Source organism: Peromyscus eremicus, chromosome 14 (assembly GCF_949786415.1).
Source record: "Peromyscus eremicus chromosome 14, PerEre_H2_v1, whole genome shotgun sequence".
Lineage (NCBI taxonomy): Eukaryota > Metazoa > Chordata > Mammalia > Rodentia > Cricetidae > Peromyscus > Peromyscus eremicus.
Window position 1 is genome coordinate 14,613,700 of NC_081430.1, and position 20,830 is coordinate 14,634,529.

General features: G+C 38.5%; 1 protein-coding gene across 3 annotated transcripts in view; it reads left to right on the forward strand.

Moving 5' to 3' along the window:
• Pnpla8 (patatin like phospholipase domain containing 8) overlaps nucleotides 1–20,830 on the forward strand; it is a 73,434-nt gene that overhangs the window by 20,522 nt on the left and 32,082 nt on the right. For 2 of the 3 annotated variants that reach the window (XM_059279322.1, XM_059279321.1), the window contains exons 2-4: nucleotides 3,871–4,991; nucleotides 5,082–5,231; nucleotides 17,599–17,750. In XM_059279322.1, the coding sequence (XP_059135305.1) occupies nucleotides 3,960–4,991; nucleotides 5,082–5,231; nucleotides 17,599–17,750 (1,334 nt within the window). In that variant the 5' untranslated portion in view covers nucleotides 3,871–3,959. The remainder of the gene's footprint in view (nucleotides 1–3,870; nucleotides 4,992–5,081; nucleotides 5,232–17,598; nucleotides 17,751–20,830) is intronic. The other variant, XM_059279323.1, reaches the window with a different exon arrangement.

Below are 20,830 nucleotides of genomic sequence, written 5' to 3' on the forward strand. Positions count from 1 at the left end.
CATGAGACATATGCCAAGGAGATCTACAGACAGGGAGTAGGACCAGCCCAAGAAAGAGAAGTGTGTTGCAGTCAGCAAAGATGGAAGGGAAGAGCCTTCTAAGTCCTTTGACATCAGACATGGAGCTATAGGATTTGGAGTTTGCCCTGCTGGGTTTTGATCTTGATTTGATCCAGTATGTCCTCACTATTGGAATGGTAATGTATAGTCTGTGCTATTTTATGTTGGAAGTATATATCATTTGGTTTTTGCTTTTGCTTTTACGGGGCTTACAATTAAGAGGTTGCCTTGAGTTTCACAAGAGACTTTGGACTTTTAAACTGTGTTGAGACTGAAAGATTATGGGGACCTTTGAAGTTGGACTAAATGGGTTTCTCATTGTGGTATGGCCACAAGCCTTTGGTGGGGGGAATTGAATGTGGTGGTTTGATGAGAATGACTTTCTAGATTTTTGAATATTTGAATACTTGATCCCTAGTTTGTGAAACTGTTTGGGAATGATTAAGAGGTGTGGCCTTGTTGGAGGAAGTATGTTAGTGGGGACAGACTTTGAAGTTTCAAATGCCCTTCCTACTCCCAATTATTGCACTCTGCCGCCTACTTGTGATTCAAGATGTAAGCTTGTGCTTGTGATTTGAATGAAAATGGCCTCCATAGGCTTATATGTTTGAATGTTTGGTCCCCAGTTAGTGAATTGTTAGGAGGTATGATCTTGTTAAAGGAAGTATGTTACTGGGGATGGGCATGTTGCCTTTTCCTTGGTCATAGTGTTTAATCACATCAGTAGTAACCCTAACAAAGCTCTTAGCTATTACTACCACCATGCTTTTGCTTTGTCATGGACTACTAACTGTAATCTGAAACTGTAATCCCCAAATTAAGTGCTTTCTTTTATAAGTTGCTAAGTTGCTAAGGTCATAGTATCTTACCACAGCAATAGATGAGTTAAAAAACTAAGAATGTTCTCAGATAGGAACACTGAAACCTATATTATAGTTTTACCTGCTCTGCTGTATCCTATCTTCCTGTGGTTCTCCATAGGGATCCAGGTCTCAATACCATAATTTATGACTTTCTTTGTTCCATAACTACTGATATCTTATATAACTACATCTACAGTGATCAACCTGAATCTTACGTGCTCAGACCATACTCACTCATATTTGGCTCAAGGACATACTGTTTTATTCTCTTTAAGGTTAGAGCTGTGTTTCGTTTTGACCCACTTCTTCATTTCCCAAAATTACATCTTTTCACAGGAAATAGCATCTCCTTTGTTGGTCTGACTTTTCTCCATAATTAAAAAAATAAATAAGCCGGGCGGTGGTGGCGCACGCCTTTAATCCCAGCACTCGGGAGGCAGAGCCAGGCGGATCTCTGTGAGTTCAAGGCCAGCCTGGGCTACCAAGTGAGTCCCAGGAAAGGCGCAAAGCTACACAGAGAAACCCTGTCTCGGGAAAAAAAAAAAAATAAATAAATAAATAAATAAATAAAATTTAACAGTGATTTAAAATGTATTCAGATCTCGAGGTGGTTGTGGCATACCCTTGCCTATAATCCCTGCACTATGAGGAGGCAGAGGTCAGCAGGTCTCTGAGTTCAAGGACACTCTGGTCTACAGAGCCAGTTCCAGGACAGCCAGGGCTACACAGAGAAACTCTTGTCTTGAAAAAACAAAAATAAATAAATAAATAAATAAATAAAATAGATACAATTTTATCAGATTTTGTCAAGTCAGAGAAACTCTTATCTTGAAAAACCAAAACTAAATAAATAAATAAATAAAATTTTATCTATTTTTATTTATTTATTTATCAGATTTTGTCAAGTCAGAGAAACTCTTGTCTTAAAAAACCAAAACTAACTAACTAAATAAATAAATAAAAATAGATAAAATTTTATCAGATTTTGTCAAGTAGCTTCTGGATCCTATTTTCCTAACCCATTATCAACAATGGATAGCACTTCTATTTCTCTCAGTTGCTACCCGCCCACCCATGGCTACTACTAGAAATTGATTGTGTGACCTTTCATATACTAGGTGAGGTCTGTCTCAGGTATTTCTGAGGTATGTCTGCAGCCCTTACTAGTTAAAAGGATAGGACTTTTGGGTTTTTTGTTTGTTTGTTTGTTTGTTTGTTTTGTTCAGTATCTCACCCTGTAACCCAAGCCACTTATCACCATGAAGCTCATACTCGTTTTGAATTTATGATCTTCCTTGTAAGCCTTCTGAGTGTTGGGATTATAGGCATATACCACCAAACCTGGCCAAAATATGTTTTATTTGGTGCTTTTTTATTTTATAAATAGTTTTTGTAAAGATGTATTTATTTATTATGTATATAGTGTTCTGCTTGCATGTATGCTTGAAAGCCAGAAGAGGGCACCAGATCTCATTACAGATAGTTGTGAGCCACCATGTGGTTGCTGGGAATTGAACTCAGGAACTGTGGAAGAACAGCCAGTGCTCTTAACTACTGAGCCATCTCTCTAGCCCTTATTTTATAAATATTTTTATGATTTTACTGTTTTATTTTTCTGTGGATGGCCTGTTTATGTCTCTTGTCCATTTTAGGCTACTCCTTTTTATGTATATTTTTCTATATTGCAGTTACGACCACTTGCAAGCTGCTGAATATAATTTCTGATGTGTGTATGTGTGTCGTCTTTTGTCACTTTCCACCTTATTCTTTTGAACAGGATCTCTCACCTAAGGCTTACCACTGCCTAGACTGACTGGCCAGTGAGCACCTAGAGATATCCCCACCCCCACCCCCCACCCCCTGCGCCACTGCAAAAGGGGAGTTACAAGTATAACTTGGGTCTTTATGCTTGCACAGCAAACACCTTACCCATTGAGCCATCACCCATCTTCCTTAATTTAATGAGAAATTACTGGATAAGGGAAATTAGGGAGCCTCTTTAATGAGCAGTTATTACTAGATAAGGGAGATAGTCTTGATGTGGCCCTTTCTTTCTTTCTTTCTTTCTTTCTTTCTTTCTTTCTTTCTTTCTTTCTTTCTTTCTTTCTTTCTTTCTTTCTTGTTTTTTTGGGACAGGGTTTCTCTGTGTAGTTTTGCGCCTTTCGTGGAACTCGCTCTGTAGATCAGGCTGGCCTCGAACTCACAGAGATCCGTCTGCCTCTGCCCCCTGAGTGCTGGGATTAAAGGCGTGCGCCACCACCGCCTGGCTGACATGGCCATTTCTTGCTCTAAACTGGAAGTTCTTTAGTAACTTGTGTATGGCCTCAGCATTTAATACCATGTCCACTGTGGATTTGAGCATTCTATAAATGACTCACAACAGATGAGATAAAGGCCTGACTCTTGTGTTCAGAGTGCTTAAAGTCTAATGTCTCAAGCTAGTAAAGAATTTAATAATAATAAAAAAGAGAAAATAGTATAATTAGAAAAACTTAGTAGGAAATGTCTCTGATTTCTTCTTTTAAATGTACTACTCCCCAACTTCTCACTGATATCTACACCAAACCTTTAATTATTTTTTCTTATTTTTAAAATTAAATCTCACCAGCCATATTGGAAATATAGTGTTTCATCTTTTAAAACTTTTGTGTATTGTTATTTGTTATGTGTTTGGGTGTTTGGCCTTCATGTATATCTGTGTACCACATTTGTGCAGTGTCCTCAGAGTCCAGAAGTGTGGGTTTCTATCCTCTGAAACTGGGGATTGTAGACAGCTGGGCTGTGAACCTTGGAATTGAACCTTGGGTCTTCTGCAAGAACAGCAAGTGCGCGTGCGTTACTGCTGAGCCATCTCTCCAGCCTTATTTCATCTTGTTTTGAAATGGTTTGTTGCTCAACTTTTATTTTTAACTTGAATACTAATTAATCTTTTTTTTAACCATTTCAGGTAAGAACATGAATTATGGAATTTCTTAAGTGAAGCATTCAGGAGTGAAATGAGAGAATGTCACATAGAAAATAAGTGATTTTTAAGTTATGTCTATTAATTTGACTCTAGATATATATATTTACCTCCTTAGTAATTCAAGAAGTCTTTGTGGGATTCAGAGAAGCAAACAGCTGCATTTTGTATGTTCTAAACATGATTGGCGAATGACCCATATCAGTGTGCACAGAGATTTTCACACAAGTAGGAGAAGCTGTCAATGGAGCCGAGGCGAAGCCGGCTACAGTAAGTGTTGGCACTCTCCAGGCAGCCATGGCTTACATACCGGAACTTTGAAACTCTGCACCTCTGCTCCCAAGGGACTTACAAAAGTGAGCCTTCGTATGTCCCGTATTAAAAGCACTTGGAATTCTGTTTCAAAGGCTATTTTTGGCAGTCAAAATGAAATGTTTTCACGGTTAGCTCAATTTAAGCTAAATTCTCGAATATTAAGAAAAGTATCAGATAGGGGCTGGTTAAAACAAAAAAATGTTAAACAAGCCATTGAATCTCTGAAAAACTATAGTGATAAATCAGCAGAAAAGAATTCTTTTGCTGAACAGAAAAGTTACATTGCAGATAAAGAAGAAGACACAGATAAACGGAGCCTTTTCCACTACACATACGGTATAACCACCAGATTTGGAGAGTCATTCTACTTTTTAGCGAACCATATTAATTCATACTTCAATCGCAAGGAAAGTATGTCTGAAACAAAGGAAGATAAATGTCTTCAGGACAAGCCAGACCTTGAAGAAGAGAAATCCAGTTCTCCTGCCTCTGACATCCTGACAGATGGGCCAGACTCAGGATCTCAGGCTGGGGACAAACCTTCCAGCCCTAGCCGGATGCCTGAGGTTCTTCCAGTGTCTGCAAAGCAAAGTATTGCTAACTTCCTTTCTCGTCCCACCGAAGGTGTACAAGCCTTAGTCGGTGGTTACATTGGTGGACTTGTACCCAAATTAAAGTCTGACTCAAGGAGTCCGCCAGAAGGAGAGGAAGAGCCTGCGAAAACTGAGCAAGCTGTCAGCAAAGACAAGAAGGCAGAGGAGAAAAAGCGTGTGTCTCTTCAGCGAGAAAAGGCAAGTTGTTTCTCAGGGTGGGCCTAAGAAACGTTAAGCATTTATAGAGTAACTTTATCTCCTAATGACGTGTTTCCTGTGACCTTGTAGATTATTGCAAGAGTGAGTATTGATAACAGAACTCGAGCCTTAGTTCAGGCCTTAAGAAGAACAGCTGACCCAAAGCTCTGTATTACTAGGGTGGAAGAACTGACTTTTCATCTTCTAGAATTTCCTGAAGGAAAAGGAGTGGCTGTCAAGGTAATTTCTGTCTAAGTTATTTAATATTTGTCTTGAAATAAAAATTCTAATGAACCTTTTAAAGTGGGGAATTCAAAGCCTTTCTCATTTGAAAATTGTTGTTGTTTCAAATCACACAATATATTTGGTAATTGCCCCATTATTTTATGTACACATTAGGCTAATGAATTACTTTTGTTATTCATTATTATTATTATTCTGTGATATAAATTCTGCTATGATTATGAATATCTATACTTTGAGTTGAGCATATATAAAAATGGAGCATAAGTTTAAATAAGTTAGTTGCATTGCCTAATAATTGTCAAATTCTTAATTGCAATGCAGTACATTTTTACCATGTAATCATTTTTTCAAAATATGAAATAGCCAAGTATGTAATACACCTTCAATTCCAGTATTTGGGAGACTGAGGCAAGAGGATCATTAGTGTGAGACCAGCCTAGGCTTCTAAAAAGAAGACAGGAAACATAATATAGAAAGTCATTGCTGGTTTTTATTCACTGTCCCATGGTGCTTTTATATTTGAAGTCCAAACATTTTAATTAATAATTGAATTGGTAAGCAATTAGCTTTCCTCGCTTCAGTAGTCTACATATAGAGTAGTGAACAAAGTTTAGACTTCATTAAATAGACCATTTGAAGAGAAGCTAAGTGACCAAGGAAGGTGAGTCTCTGTGTCTGTACTAAGTTTACTTGTATGTTTAATAATTTGGAAATACCATAATGATATTGTTACAATTTCATTAAAAACCTGTTAGTGCTTTTTTTAAAAGTCTGCCATACAGACAGTTGTTAGTTCATACTTTTTCTACCTTCTGTCTTGCTGAAAAATATTTCTTTGAAATGTACCCTTCAATAGTTTTACATTGTCTGGCATATACATAACAGAGCTTCAATATTTCATATTTCTAAAATTTGAGATTTTTATTTCATATATAGATGTATCTTTTAGAGGTAAGATTTTGAAATATATGTGTTCTTTTAAAGATAGTGTTCATGTCAGGGATAGCCAGAAAGGAGAGATCTAAAATAGAATTACTGTTTTAGTTCACTGAGCTGTTGTAACAAGTACCTTACACTGGGTGGGTTACATCCAGTAGAAATCTGTTTCTCATAGTCTGCATACTGAGAAGCCCAGGGAAAATTGCTGGCAGATCTGGGGTTTGGTGAAGGTTTGTTGGCTATATGATGCAGCTTGTGACTAGTTCACAAGGCATCGTCTCCTTTCAGCCCCCTTCTCAAGGTCTCTAATCTCATACATGAGACAGAGGTCTCATGACCTAAGCACTTCCTGAAAGATACTACCTTGTAATATTAATGCACCAGGAACTAAGTTCTGATATGAATTTTACAAGAGACCTAACATTCAGATACAGCATATATTTTAAAGAATGACTTAATAGCTTATTCAAGATTAATGTAGATACGTTTGGGTCAAGTGAAGTTCACATGCTCAGCATAGAAGCAAACAGAACATTGCTTGTGCCCTAGAAGTCTTCTTCACCTCCTGTAGTCTGCAGAAAAGGTTAGTTTGGGCTCCATGTGTGTTTGCTTTCTTTCCCATGGCACATAGACAGGATTTATTCAAAGTGTGGTAGGTAGTTATAAATGGTCCATCCTTGTTGCTTGTATTTATTCTGGTAGGTCACAATTTATTCTTTGTACTCTTAATGGATTCTGGGTAATTTTCAGCTTTAGTCTGTCAGGAATTGTCTTAATAGTTGAACTGTTGAGGATTCTCTTATATTTGAGAACTGATCCCAGATGGAAGAAACTTTTAGTACTGAGAAGAAATGTGGTATAGAAATTCAATTCAAATCTCGCAGGAATGAAAATATAGGTAGTTGGAAGAAAGTTGTCACATTTCCCCTAAATACTAATCTAATAACAATGAACGGAAGAAATTGCATCACATGTTGCTTGGCTGTGTACTTTGCCAACTCAACTTGTTTTTGCCAATTTCACCCAATGTCTTAAGCAGCTTTTTTTTTTTTTTTTGATCTTCTTTGTATTCTTTAGATAGATTCATTATGAAGTTTAGCCAGATCTTAAACTTACTATGTAGCTCATGCTGGCCTGATCTTCTCCTGCCTTCTGCTTCTGCCTTTCAAGTGCTGGGTTTGTAGATCTGCACCACTATGTGGGAGTTAACCAGCTTTTTTTCTGGTTGATGAAGTTCTGTTGTATGTTAAGGTTACAAGTTCTCTAGGAGGACGTGTAAGTGTACAGTGTCTTACCACCTGTGCTTATCTTTCAGTCTTTTTAAAAAATGAACAGATACTAGTTTTAATTTAGCCCAGTTTATATGCATTTATATGTTGTATTTAATATTTGAATCTTCACATTTTTCCTGATAAGTGTAGCGCTCACCCACTCATCAGAGAAGTTTTTTTTTTTTTTTTTTTTTTTCAGGGAAAATTGTAGCAGTGGTAGTGGAAAGATTATGACACCCAGAGACTCAGGATAGTTGCTTCTAGATTGTGTCCCCTGGATAGGACAGGGACAGTGTACCCAGGAAATCACAGCTGCCTGAACAAGACAGGCATAAGATAATAGCAGTTGAAATGTTATGTGGGTGGGGGAAATTCCACAATGAAGAACTACAGGTAGTCAGTGGCTGCTGAGAGAGGGAGAACCCATTTCCTCCCATATGGGTTGTTCAAACGCAAGCAATCAGCCCTGGACACCTGTACATTCAGGCAAAGCTTAATGGACTCAGTAGGTTCTATTCTCTCTCTCTCTCTCTCTCTCTCTCTCTCTCTCTCTCTCTCTCTCTCTCTCACACACACACACACACACACACACACACACACACACACACACAGCCCTTGCCACTGCCGCCACCGCCACCACCGGCAAAGAAGAGGAGGTCATGAATTTGGGAGGGAGGGGAACATAAGAGGAGAGGAGGAAATGATGTAGGTGCAGAACTTATATATAAAGTTCTTTAAAAAATGAAATTAAATTTTAAAAAGAAAAAAAATGTTTTTCTACCTAAGTGTTTTTCTGGGTTTTCTTTAAAAATTTTGTTTTACCTTTCACACTTGTATGTATTGTTTATCTAGAGTACATTTGATTTTATAGTGTAAGGTAAAAGTTCTGATAGGTAATATACATGTCCAATTGAACAAACAACCATTTATTGAAAAAAAAACTTGTCATAAATGAGGCAATTATTTATGGGTCCATTTTTTTTTTTTTTGGTTTTTCGAGACAGGGTTTCTCTGTGTAGCTTTGCGCCTTTCCTGGATCTCGCTCTATAGACTAGGCTGTCCTTGAACTCACAAAGATCTGCCTGCCTCTGGGTCCATTTTTTATAATGGTCTATTTCTGGACACAATATTTCGTTCTGCTAGTATATTTATCTATTTTTGCTCCAACACTGTGTGGGAGCCCGTTCTCGGGTTCCTCGTGGCTTTACCCAGCAGGTCCTCATAGAGGATGATTAGACCACGGGCCTGAGTGCAGGTGTCTGAGATGGTCTGCACTTGGCTGTGCTGGGGGAGGAGGTCTTTTGCTCCACCCCTTGGCGTCTCTATAAAAACCCTGGGGCAGAGACAGTCGGGGCCCGTTGGAATAGGTTCCAGGCCCTCTCGAGGCTATCCTTTATTTTCTATCTGTTTATCTCCGCGATATTCTCCGCAATAAATCCTTCTATCTAATATTTCCTGCTGCTCGCACTCAAGAAAACTCTGGGGAACTGTGGGGGTGGTTGGGTAAACGCCCCACAGAATGGCGCCATGAACAGGGACTAAAGAAAAAAGAAAAAAGGGACTAAAGAAAAAAAGCGGGGACTAAAAAAAAGGGGGGACTAAAGACAAATGAACAGGGACTAAAGACAAAGTAATAGGGACTAAAGATAAAGGAAAATAATAGTTTTATTACAGAGTTTTTGGCGAAAGTGCTGAGTTCAGCCCTGCCAGTGGATGAGGCATGCCGGTGTTATGGAAAATATATATTTTTTATATATATTTTTGAGAGGCAGGGGTTTTATCCTCGAGAGAAAAAGAAAGCGGACTGGAAGGATGTCCGATGCTGCAGCGAAATTCTCTTCTGTCAAAATTTTCTATCTTCTATCCCTTTCTCAATTTCTATCTGAAAAATAAGTATAAGGTGTAGGGTAGCAAAATAGTGTAGGAAAAACTTAGAAGTGTAAGATTGTGTAGGAAAAAATAAGTAAAGCAACTAGACAGAAAAACTCTACAATTTTCTAACTTTGGGGGCTAAGAACGCAAACTGGGGGAAAAAATCTTTCTTTGGGCTTTATGGGTAGTAAAAAAGGTCTTCTTTGAGCTTATGGGGAAGAAAAAGTTTTCCTATGGAAGCTTTTGTCCTGGGGACAACTGAAATGCTAAGTCTGAGCGGCAGGAGAAAGTGATTTCTCCCTGAGGCAAAAAATGGGGATGTAAAAAGCCAAAAAGTTTAAAATTGGGAAGTTTTGGGAAAAGTTGCTCTTTCTCTTGGGGGGGAAAAACCTTTCTCTTAAAGCTTTTCTTGGAAAATTTGGGGGAAAAAAATCTAAAGCCTTCATCTTTCTCAAAAGCTCTCAAACTTAAAAACTAAAGCCTTTAACTTTCTCAAAAGGACAAAAATTAGAATCACCTGAAGATATTAATATGGGGACCACCTGTGATTAGCTCTAAGGGAAAACAACAAACCTCTTAAGACAGCAAAACCTAAGTTCTTTCAAGCTTTAAAAATCCTCCCTGCAATGCAGAAGGCAGGGACAAGTTTCTAAAAACCTCTTCTAAGCTTTGTCTCTTCAAGCCAGTAAAAGACAGTGGGTCAGAGTACCCTGAGGGAAACGCTTGGGAGAGTGTGGGTAAAGAGCTACAGAGAGCCCAAAAGGGCGGGAAACTTTACCTGAGAAAAGCAAAAAAGCCAAGCTTTTCAGTTACAACCGAGCTGAGGCATCAAGGGTTTTGTTTCTGAGTTGAGCATTTCAGAATGAAAAGGTGCTCCTAATGGTCCTAATGCAAAGATCCCCTGAAGCATGCAAACTGTTAGCATTGTATCCTTGCTTCTGAGCAAAAACCCAGAGGCGACTGGCCAGCGTCTCTGAGTTGGTGTGCATTTCGGGGATACTAGGGTTCCTGCAGTTGTAAACTTCCTGGAGCACAGAGCTGAGGCAGGAAGGTGCAGGACCCAGGGGAAGATTGCCAATGAACAAAGCTAAAGCCAGTGGGAATGGCACAGTTGTCCACTTTCCTACAAGTCCTGGGTTGATAGGTCCACAGCTGCAAAAAGAAATTTGAGAAAAAAGCTTTCCTATCAGAGTAAGGACCTTTCTGGGAAAACAGTAAAGCTGAACTGTGTCTGAAGCAGTTGTGCTGCTGAGTCAGAACGCTGTCTGGGGAGAGCCCAGCTAGGGCAGAACAGAACTATCCAGGAGTAAAGCTTTCTTTTCTGTCAGAGAAAGCACCTCTTAGAGAAAAGCTTTGTTTCAACTGACTCCCATGAGATGAGGGAGTGTAGCCCTGAGGGGTGATTGCCTCTGGCATAAGCTCTGTCCTTGAGCACCCAGACAAGCAAACGCAACCCACTGGGGGACTGGGTCAGGTGAAGGCCTGATGAAGTAAAACGCCTGTCCTAATGGGAGTTTAGAAATGGCAAAAACCTCCCTTGTTAGACTTTCAATCTGTACGCTAACCACACAGACCCTGAAAACAGACAAAAAACCCCTACCTTCAGTAGCAGGGAAAGCCACCACTGTAGTGTCGGAAACTGTTTCTGGGGTAGAGGGGATAAACTGAGACCAAACTGGGAACTGTCTGGGAAAAAGACTCCGAAGAAACAGAAGGGACATATTCCTCCCCAGAAAATACATGACCTGTGAAAAGCTGCTAGAATTTGAGGCAGATTCCGGGGGAGAAAAAAAAGCCCCTACTTCCAAGGGCAGCTAGCAGAGGTACAGAGCCGCAGATACTTGAAGCTCTGCATCTGGGGAAGGAAGGAACAAGCAAAATGAGATAAATCAGTGGGAGAAAATCTCTCCGAAAGAGCTATGGAAAAGCTGTAGTGCATGATCTTGTTTTTCACTGACTGGCTAAGACAAACACAAGCCCCGAGGAAAGTTGCTATCAGAAATTGCCCACCTCAATGCGCGCTAACGAGGCAGGTGCAGTTCTGATTTGGGGGCCAGTGTCAATTAAAGGAGAGACACCTGTTAAAGCCAGCTGAGGAGAGACCAGAAACCTCCCAATGTCCCATAATTGAAAATGTAAAATGCCTGTTCAAATCTCCCGTTGCAAAAGCAAAAAACTTTGTTCAAACCTCCCGGGCAAGAATTTGTAAGCAAGTCTGGTAAAAAAGAACTTAAAAGTTGACTCTCAGACCCAAAAAGAACTATGGGAAATGACTGATATAAGGGAAATGATATAAAGGACTGATTTAAGGGACTGATACTATTATGGACTGATATAAGGGAAATGCATTCTGTGAAAGGTAGTTTTTCTGCTAAAGATGGCGACATTGCCCTGAAACACTTTTGTCAGCTCGAAAATACGTTCATGGTAAACTTTAAAATACAGCTTTTAAAAGAATAAGGAGGAAAATCATCTAAGAGTTTTAAGTGTCAGTTCCAATGAAACATTGAAAGGATACAGAACTAGGCACTTCGCGGTTTGGGGGTTGGTAAAATGACTTATTTACCCTAATAGCTGTGCAAAGTTTTTACAGTAGTTGGATGACAAAAGCTACCTTTAAGAGCAAACAAGCCACTTTAAAATCCTTAAAGCAAGAGAGTGCAGTTTATACACTGAACGTTGTCTTAGATATGAAGAAACTTACGTGAAATTAAAAATTATTTACCTCTTGAACAAACAGCCGGAAATGAGTGATTCCTTTGCAAATCTAATTAAGGGGATAAGAAACAGGCATTCAAAAAGAAATGACTGCTTTATAGATGGGAAACAAACTTCAGAAAAATTTGTCTTAAAAAGCTTCACCTGAAAGTTCCTTATAAGAAATCAATGCTAAATATTACAGCCACTAATAACATCAGGAGTTAAAGCTAATGAAGGAAAATACTAAATACAGTTCGGAGCTGTGCCACTTGTGGCTTTACTCGCTCCTTTAGAGAAATACCTTATATCACCTAATAGCTGTGCGGTATTTGGCAAAGACCTTACAGCCGCTAAATATGGTAATTTCACCCTCAGTATGAAATGAAGTTTTTTCAGTAGAGCAAACCAAGAGTACTGCTGTAATAGAAACGTTTGTCTGAATTGAAGTACATAGGGGGAGCTGTTATGAATTTGGGTGAAGGGACAGCCTCTAGTTAAAAACCGTCTACCGCTGACAGTGCATCTCTGCCGGTTCCGGAACGGCTGAGAGAACTGGCAACTTTGGAGTGTGGCTTCGTCCAAAAAAGGTTACAGTCCCCTAGCAACAACTATCACAATTCTATAACAACACTCACTAAATCCCAGTGCTTTATAACAAAGCTGACTATAAACTCTAAACGTTAGCAATGATGTACGTACTTCCTGTCTAGTTAAGAATCTTTCTAATAGAGATAGTGATAATAATTAAGAGTAAGAAATAGAAAAAGATGAAAATAAGATATGTAAGTTTGTAAAAATTATCTTGTTAGATCTGTGTTAAGAAATCTTTAGGTGTTTGCTAAGTTAAATATATGCTAATGGTAGCCCTGTATAAGTTTGTAAAATAGATCTATAGAGTTCCTTTAAGAAAATAAGCTTGCAAGAAATATCTAAGGTAGTCTAAGACGTGTAGTAATAAGCTTGTAAGAAGTAAAGATACTAATTGTAAATGTAAGTTTAAATAAGAAATATGATAAGTATATAAGAAGAAATATATTTGCTAAAGTAGTTCTATAGTTTCCTTAAGGAGTATAAATAAGTAGATGTTAATGTGTTATATGTGAGTTTGTAAAAACACGTAAATGTTGAATGTGAATCTAAATGCAAAAAATGTTATATGTGAGTTTGTAAAGTGTAAATGTTAAGTGTGAGTCTATTTTTAATGTATATGGTGAAAGAACCTGAGACATACAGAAGTTAGTGTCCTAGCAGACTGCAAAACAGGCAGTCTGAGCGGTTTTCAAAAGCTCCAAAAGCCGCTAAGAATGGCGGACGCGAGAACCAGCACAACAAGGCATCCGCAGCTGAGATCTGTGGAAAATCTTCGCAACACAGAAAAACCTGAGCTAACATCAAAAACGGTGCGGTTTAAAATACTACTGTACCTAAAGAGTAAGTTCAGAGACGCTTGTTTGAACAAAAATTATTAACTGCAAAAAGTTTTGGTTGAAAAACGTCTCTTCATATTTTGAAGTGAAAGCCTAATACCAGAATTTATTTGTTTGAACTTTTTGAACTTAAAATGAGATAAAACTACAAAAAGATTTTGGTTATGGATTTCTTCATATTTGGAAGGCTAGTACCAGAATTTATCATTTGAATTTTGGGACTTAAGAAATGAAATGAACAACAGAGATTTCATGCAATGGACAACTTTGAGTTTATTCATAGTAATGACCTAGAACTGTTTGCTGGAATTGGGTTAAAAATGGAACTGTTTAAATGAAGAAATTTATTTCTACCTAGAATCAAGATGCAGTTTTGTGTATGCATATATGCTTTATTAACTGGTGATTCATGAATTGTTTTGTGGAACTGTTTATGTAAAATGGAATTACTTATGCAACTGGTTTGTGTTACAAATGGAACTGTTTAAACAGAAGTTTGGGTTTTCTAACTAGGCTTGAGATTTTGCTTAAGTTATAAAGAAAAGGGGGAGAGTTAATATTCCTTAGTCTAATTTCAAAAGTTGTTTGAGTGGATTAATGTCATGTTTTTGTTAGTAAGAAATGCAAATGGGGTATATTAAGAGACTACTTTTAAAGTGTAAAGAGTTTTATTAAGAAACTGCTTTTGGATGTTTTGCTAAGTTTTCAAAGTGTTAATGGTTAGATTGAGAAGATTGCTTTTCAATATGGGTTTGTAGGAATTGTATGAGTTTGGGTTCTTCTAACTAGGTTTTAGATTTTGTTTAAAAAATTATAAAGAAAAGGAGGAGTTAGGTTGAATTATGTTTGCAGAAATTATATTTACCCTATTGATATTAATGCACCTGGTTTTGTGGAGTTAAGGAAATATTTAAGTTTGATGTGAATACATCGAAGTTTTTCCTATGTTCTGTTAACAAGAAAATTCAAATGATTGAGTTAAAGTTGTAAGACGGAGAACATTGTTAACTATATATAGCACCATATATGCTAATTCAAATGGTTCTGTTAAGAGTTTGCTTTGAGTTGTAAGACTGAGAGAATTGTGGCTATGTATAGCAATGTTTATGTTAACCTGTTAATGGTAACGATGAAGCTAAGGGATTCTTTAAGTTTGTAGTCGCCTTAAGAGTTTTTGGCTTAGAAAGGGCTTGAGGCAGCTAAGACTGCTGTAGTCACCTTGGACCTAATTCAAAAGAGAAATGCCATCTATATCATCCTCTACTCCCATACTGGGAGGTGTAACAGCTATGGAGACTGCTGTAAGCCATTATTAGTTATTTTTTTATATATTAAGAAAGGGGGACCTGTGGGAGCCCGTTCTCGGGTTCCTCGTGGCTTTACCCAGCAGGTCCTCATAGAGGATGATTAGACCACGGGCCTGAGTGCAGGTGTCTGAGATGGTCTGCACTTGGCTGTGCTGGGGGAGGAGGTCTTTTGCTCCACCCCTTGGCGTCTCTATAAAAACCCTGGGGCAGAGACAGTCGGGGCCCGTTGGAATAGGTTCCAGGCCCTCTCGAGGCTATCCTTTATTTTCTATCTGTTTATCTCCGCGATATTCTCCGCAATAAATCCTTCTATCTAATATTTCCTGCTGCTCGCACTCAAGAAAACTCTGGGGAACTGTGGGGGTGGTTGGGTAAACGCCCCACAACACTGTACTTCGTAAATTACTTTAACTTTATGATAAACTTAATGTCCAGTTTTGTAAGGCTTTTACCTTTGTTCTTCCTCATAATTTTTAACTCAGCTTTTCTTTTTTAAAAAGATGATTTTAATTTTTTAAAGCTATGTATATGCATGTGTGTCTATGTAGGTATATGTGCATGCAAGTAAAGTTGCCTGTGGAGGCCAGAAGAGGGCATTGGACCACTAGGAGCTAGAGTTACAAGTAGTTGGGAACTACCAAATGTGGATGCTGGCAACCAAGCTCAGGATCTCAGCAAAAGCAGCACATGTTTCTAACCACTAAACCATCTCTCAAGCTTCCTAGCTTTGCTATTATTTTTCTTCCTTTTCTTTTTTATTTATTTTTATATGTCGGTCTGTGGTAACATGTGAATCTGGTGCCCTGTGGAGGCCAGAAGAGGGCCTCAGATCCCCGGCACTAGAGTTATAGTAGTGTACTTCCATGTGGGTGCTGGGAATTGAAACCCAGTGGGAAGTTCAACCAGTGCTCTTAGTTACTTACTAAGCTCTACAGCCCCTACTTTGACTATTCTTTTTTTTTTTTTTTTTTTTTTTTTCGAGACAGGGTTTCTCTGTGTAGCTTTGCGCCTTTCCTGGGACTCACTTGGTAGCCCAGGCTGGCCTTGAACTCACAGAGATCCGCCTGGCTCTGCCTCCCGAGTGCTGGGATTAAAGGCGTGCGCCACCACCGCCCGGCTTACTTTGACTATTCTTAATCTGCCATATTTCCATATAAATTTTAAAGTTAAACAAAAAGAAGAAAATTATGCTAAGATTACCTTGAGTCAGTAAAACATTTTATGGTAAATTATCAGTTTGATCTTTGTTTTCCATCAGTATTTAAAAATTCTAAAGTGTGAATGCCTTATACATTTTTCGTTAGGCTTATTTTGTTAATTTATAACTCTGGTGTTTTGAAGTATAATTTTATTAATGTTACTATGATTTAAGCATCTTTTATTGGTAATCTTAATAGGAGAATCACCCCTGGTCTTTGACATATTGATATTGATTTGACATACATCATGACTTCTGTATGCTGGGCATTGTGAGTTTCAAAAATTACTTAAGCTCTAGATTTCTTTTTCTAGAGAGTTACTTCGCTCCTCTGCTGACATACAAAATGGAACGCTATCACTAAGTTAGGACAGAGCTGAGTTAAAGATGATTAGAATTTGGGGAACACCCCTAATTTTCCCTGTTTTTAAGGTATATTCCTGGCCTACTACCATGCTTTAGCTCATACAAACTCAAGAATACAAAACATTACCTTGTGTTTCAGAAGGCTTAAGTTTAGCATTTCCCCCCTCCCGTGCATCTTACTGAATTAAGTTGAAATCAGCTGTGCATTGTAAGCTCTCCAGGCCTTCAGTTTTGTCACACCAACCTCATGAGAATACATGCTTAGCTGGGTTCTCTATTCCTTTGTGGCCCTCTCTAAACCAAGCCCAGCTTTTCTATCGTTTGTGTCTTCCCAGAACCAGCAAATGCCTGAAAGGAAGAGGGCAAGTTTCTCAGCTCCAGGCAGCAGCTACCCTCTCCAGATGGAAAGCTGCTCGCCATACTACATTATCAGCTCAGTAGTCCGTTTGAAAGGTGGTCTTCTTGAGGCTGCTCTTGGCATGGGCGTGGACCTTTAACAAATTGTTCCATCCTAACCAGAAATGGAAATTTGCCTGTGTAGCCTCCACCATGGTTCAGATTCCTATGGGGGTCCTTTGGAGCTCAGTACTAGCTAGGGCAAAAGCCAAACACCAAAACTAGTATTTCAGATTTGTTTGGTCAGAAAAAGAAGCAAGTGAGTAATGCACTGGGAAATTATTCAATACACAGCTCAGTTTTTGCCTTAAATTTATGTCAGCTTTTTGTCAAAATTACTAATTATATTAAGAGTTTATATTTTCTCTATTGAGTATTGAATGTTTTCTTTTTTTTAAAGGCAGTCTTGCTATATAATTCAGGCAGGCCTGAATTTATTCTGTAGCCCAGGCTGGCCTCAAACTCACAATCCTCCTGCCTTAGACTCCTGAGTGCTGGGATTTTAGGGGTGTATTATACCACTTGGCAAACATTGTACATTTCAAGAAAATATTCAAGCAGAGGCTGGGTTTTGTTTTGTTTTTTTTAACCTCAAATTAGGACAAATATATGCTAAATTGTTACTGATATTAGCATGGCATAATCATTTGTAACTACGGAGAAAGTAATAAATACAATTGATTTTATGACCTACTCATGTCAGCTAAAAATACTTGTTTTCTTTTTGTTACAGCGTGTCACTGTTTAGCACAGGCTGGTCTTGAACTCCAGATTCCCCTGCCTCTATCTCCCTAATGTTGGGATTCCACATTTGTGCTACCACACCAGCTACATTCTCCTTCTTGGTTTGACATAAGTAACAAAGTTTTTTTTTTCTTAATGTAGGAAAAAATTATTCCATATTTATTACGACTTAGACAAATTAAGGATGAAACTCTTCAGGCTGCAGTTAGAGAGATGTTGGCCTTAATTGGTTATGTGGATCCAGTGAAAGGCAGAGGAATCCGCATCCTCACCATCGACGGTGGAGGAACAAGGTAAGGCTAGAGAAGTGTTGTTTTCAACTACAGCTTGTTGCTCGAATCCTAAATGGTCTTATAATAAAAAACCCGGAGCCAGATACTGGTGTAAATGCTGAAAGATCAGAAAGACAAAGGACCAAGCCACTGCCATGTCTCACCTTACCAACTCCACAAATCATCTGTTTGAAAGCCTTTGAGTCCCCAGCCGAAAAAGCTCTCTAGCCAAAGGGTTTCAGTTCCTGTCTCCTCACGCCTTATATACCTTTCTCTGCCCAGCCATATTACTTTCTTCCTAGTGCTGGGATTAAAGACACGTGTGCTTCCCAAATACTGGTAGCAGAGGCATAAGATCTCAAGTGCTGGGAATAAAGGCGTGTGACTCCCAAGTATTGGGATTAAAGGTGTGTGCCACTACTGCCTGTCTCTGTTTCTCTCCTAGACTGAATCAATCTCATGTAGTCCAGGGTGGATTTCTGTCTCCCAGTGCTAGAATTAAAGGTGTGTACCACCACTTCCTGGTATCTTTGTTTAATCTAGTGGCATGTTCTCTTCTCTGATCTTCAGGCAAATTTTATTAGGGTACACAATATATCATCACAACAGATTTACTTCAGTTTTTGAGATTTTAATATAGTTATCATAAAATCAATTTTTTTAAATTTTTATTTTTTGAAACAGGATTTCTTTGTAGCCTTGGCTGTCTTGGAACTCCCTCTGTGGATCAGGCTGGCCTCAAACTCACAGAGATCCTCCTGCTCCTGACTCCCACGTGCTGGAATTAAAGGCATTTGCCACTACCACCCAGCAGTAAAATTGGTTTTTAAGTAAAGTATAAAGCCACTTTTACTTATGAACATAAAAGCTATAATGTGACATATATTTGGGTCACTTGTTATTTTGATTTAATCTCTTTTATATTGCAGATTTGGTCTTTAGGAGCTTACCAACCATTCTCTCAAAAATTTAACGATTTTTTTTACCTTAATAGTGTGTTTATTAGGTGATGGTTAGAAGGAGTGTGTAGACCATCAAGTTGTTGCTTCTCTCTGTCTTCACTTGATGCTGGTTACGATGCAATAGAAAACATAAGAATTAATCCAGTCTTTGTTCAGTAGACGGTTTCACTGTCAGTCTTCAGTCTTCCTCTCTGCAACATCTGTGCTTATTCTTTCATAGTTTACTCTGTCATGGTTTACCTCGTTTCTAGCCTTGTCTTTTGAACCTCTTCCCTAGAATTTTCTATGCTAGGTTCTTGTTTCCTTTGACTTTCTGCCTTACCTCTGATTTTACTATGTACTTGTATACTGTTCTGCGTTCGAGCAGTGCCCCCTCTGTGGCACTTCACAGTTCTACCTGGCAAATCCTTAGCATGAATATAAAGTGAGTCAGTAGATAAGGAAAGGAAACTAGTTTAGAGTCTAGGCATAAGACAGTTAATTACTAACCTTAGATGATGGTCAATTCTGAAGTAGGAAGAAAAGATATTTAAGAAAATTTTGAAGAAAATGAGACTAGATATGGTAAAAATCAGTTAAGATAATTTTAAGTATAAACCCTGTGAGTGATGAACAGAATTGCCGAGACAAAGATGATTGGTATTGGAAAAGAGGTCTGTTTGAGCATGAATATAAGGTTACATATCTGTAAAGAGATGCTCAACTGTCAAAAAAGACCCAACTGAAGAGAGAAAAGTCATAAGAGATTTTAATGGATATTTTGCTTTTAGAGTTACAAGGTTTAACCATAGCTCAAGCTGGCCTCCAACTGTGATCCTCTTCACTCAGCCTTCTGGGAGCTAAGATTACATGTGTGCATCACCATACCCGGCCAGCATAGTGACTATTTAATGAGAAAGTGAAATAATCCAGTAAGGTGTTCTTTCTTCATGTGTTAATATAAAATAGTAATGAGTTGGAGAGAATTGTTAAACTTGACTGAGTCAGTCCCAAGGGTGAAAAGTGGGAAAGCAGGAATAGTCCCCTTTGTCATTAAGTTCAGGGGAGTTGGCATGGGTACTTTCACTCATTGAGTTAGCTTGTTGAATGCCCCTGTTTTCTAGAAACTCATTTAGATATTGGAAACATTGAGTAACGATACAGACAAAACTCATGTCTTGATAATGCTTGCATTCTAGAGGAGAAAAGAGATAAGCAGGAGAAACAACAATGTGCTATTGGGTCTTTGTGAGTGCTCTGTAGGAAAGCAAAGCAAAGTGAAAGCAGGGGAAGAAACTTTATAATGATTGACTTCACATAAAAGAATTCGTATTTACTAGTCTGCAAGACTATTACAAGTCATTAACATTTCTGTTTAAAGTGAGAGCTACAGTATGTTGGAAGAGACATTAGCTATTCACTGCTGGTGGGAGTGCAAACTGGTGTACTCACTGTAGAAATCAGTATGGAGATTCCTAAGATAGCTAGAAATTCATCTGCCATATGATACAGCTATAGCACTTCTGGGCATATACCCCAAAGATACACAAAAGAGATACTTGTTCATCAATGTTCATTACTACTGTATTCACAATAGCCAGGAAGCAGAACAGTCTAGATGTCTACCAGCTGATGATTAGATAGTGAAAATATCATAATATCCAAATGTAATTTTATTCAGCTGCAAAGATAACTGAAATTGTAATATTTGCTTATAAATGAATGAAACTGGAATGCTGAATGAGGAAACCCAAACCCAGAAAGACAAGTGTCAATTTTCTCTCATATGTGGATTTTATGTTTGCGTTTTTAGCATGGAGTACCTATAGAATCCAGGAAAGTAGAAATGGGCCATTTGGGAAGGGGAAGAGAGACCTTAAGGGAGGTTAGAAGAACACAGGTAACAAGTGTGAACCCAAATGGAATGAGCGTCCTGAGCAGCAAGGTGTCAAATGGGGGACCAGGGGTGAGAAATACAGAAGACAAAAGCAAAAGCTGGGACTAGGATGTCTTGCATATGCTGATGGCTTCTGCCAAGCACAGTTACTAAGTACAGCACCCATTAAGTATACTGTTGGGGGGGGGATGGCCAAGGTCAACAGAGAGCTAAATCAGACAGTTTTGGCAAAGAAAACACAGGATACCCTTAGACACTACAGC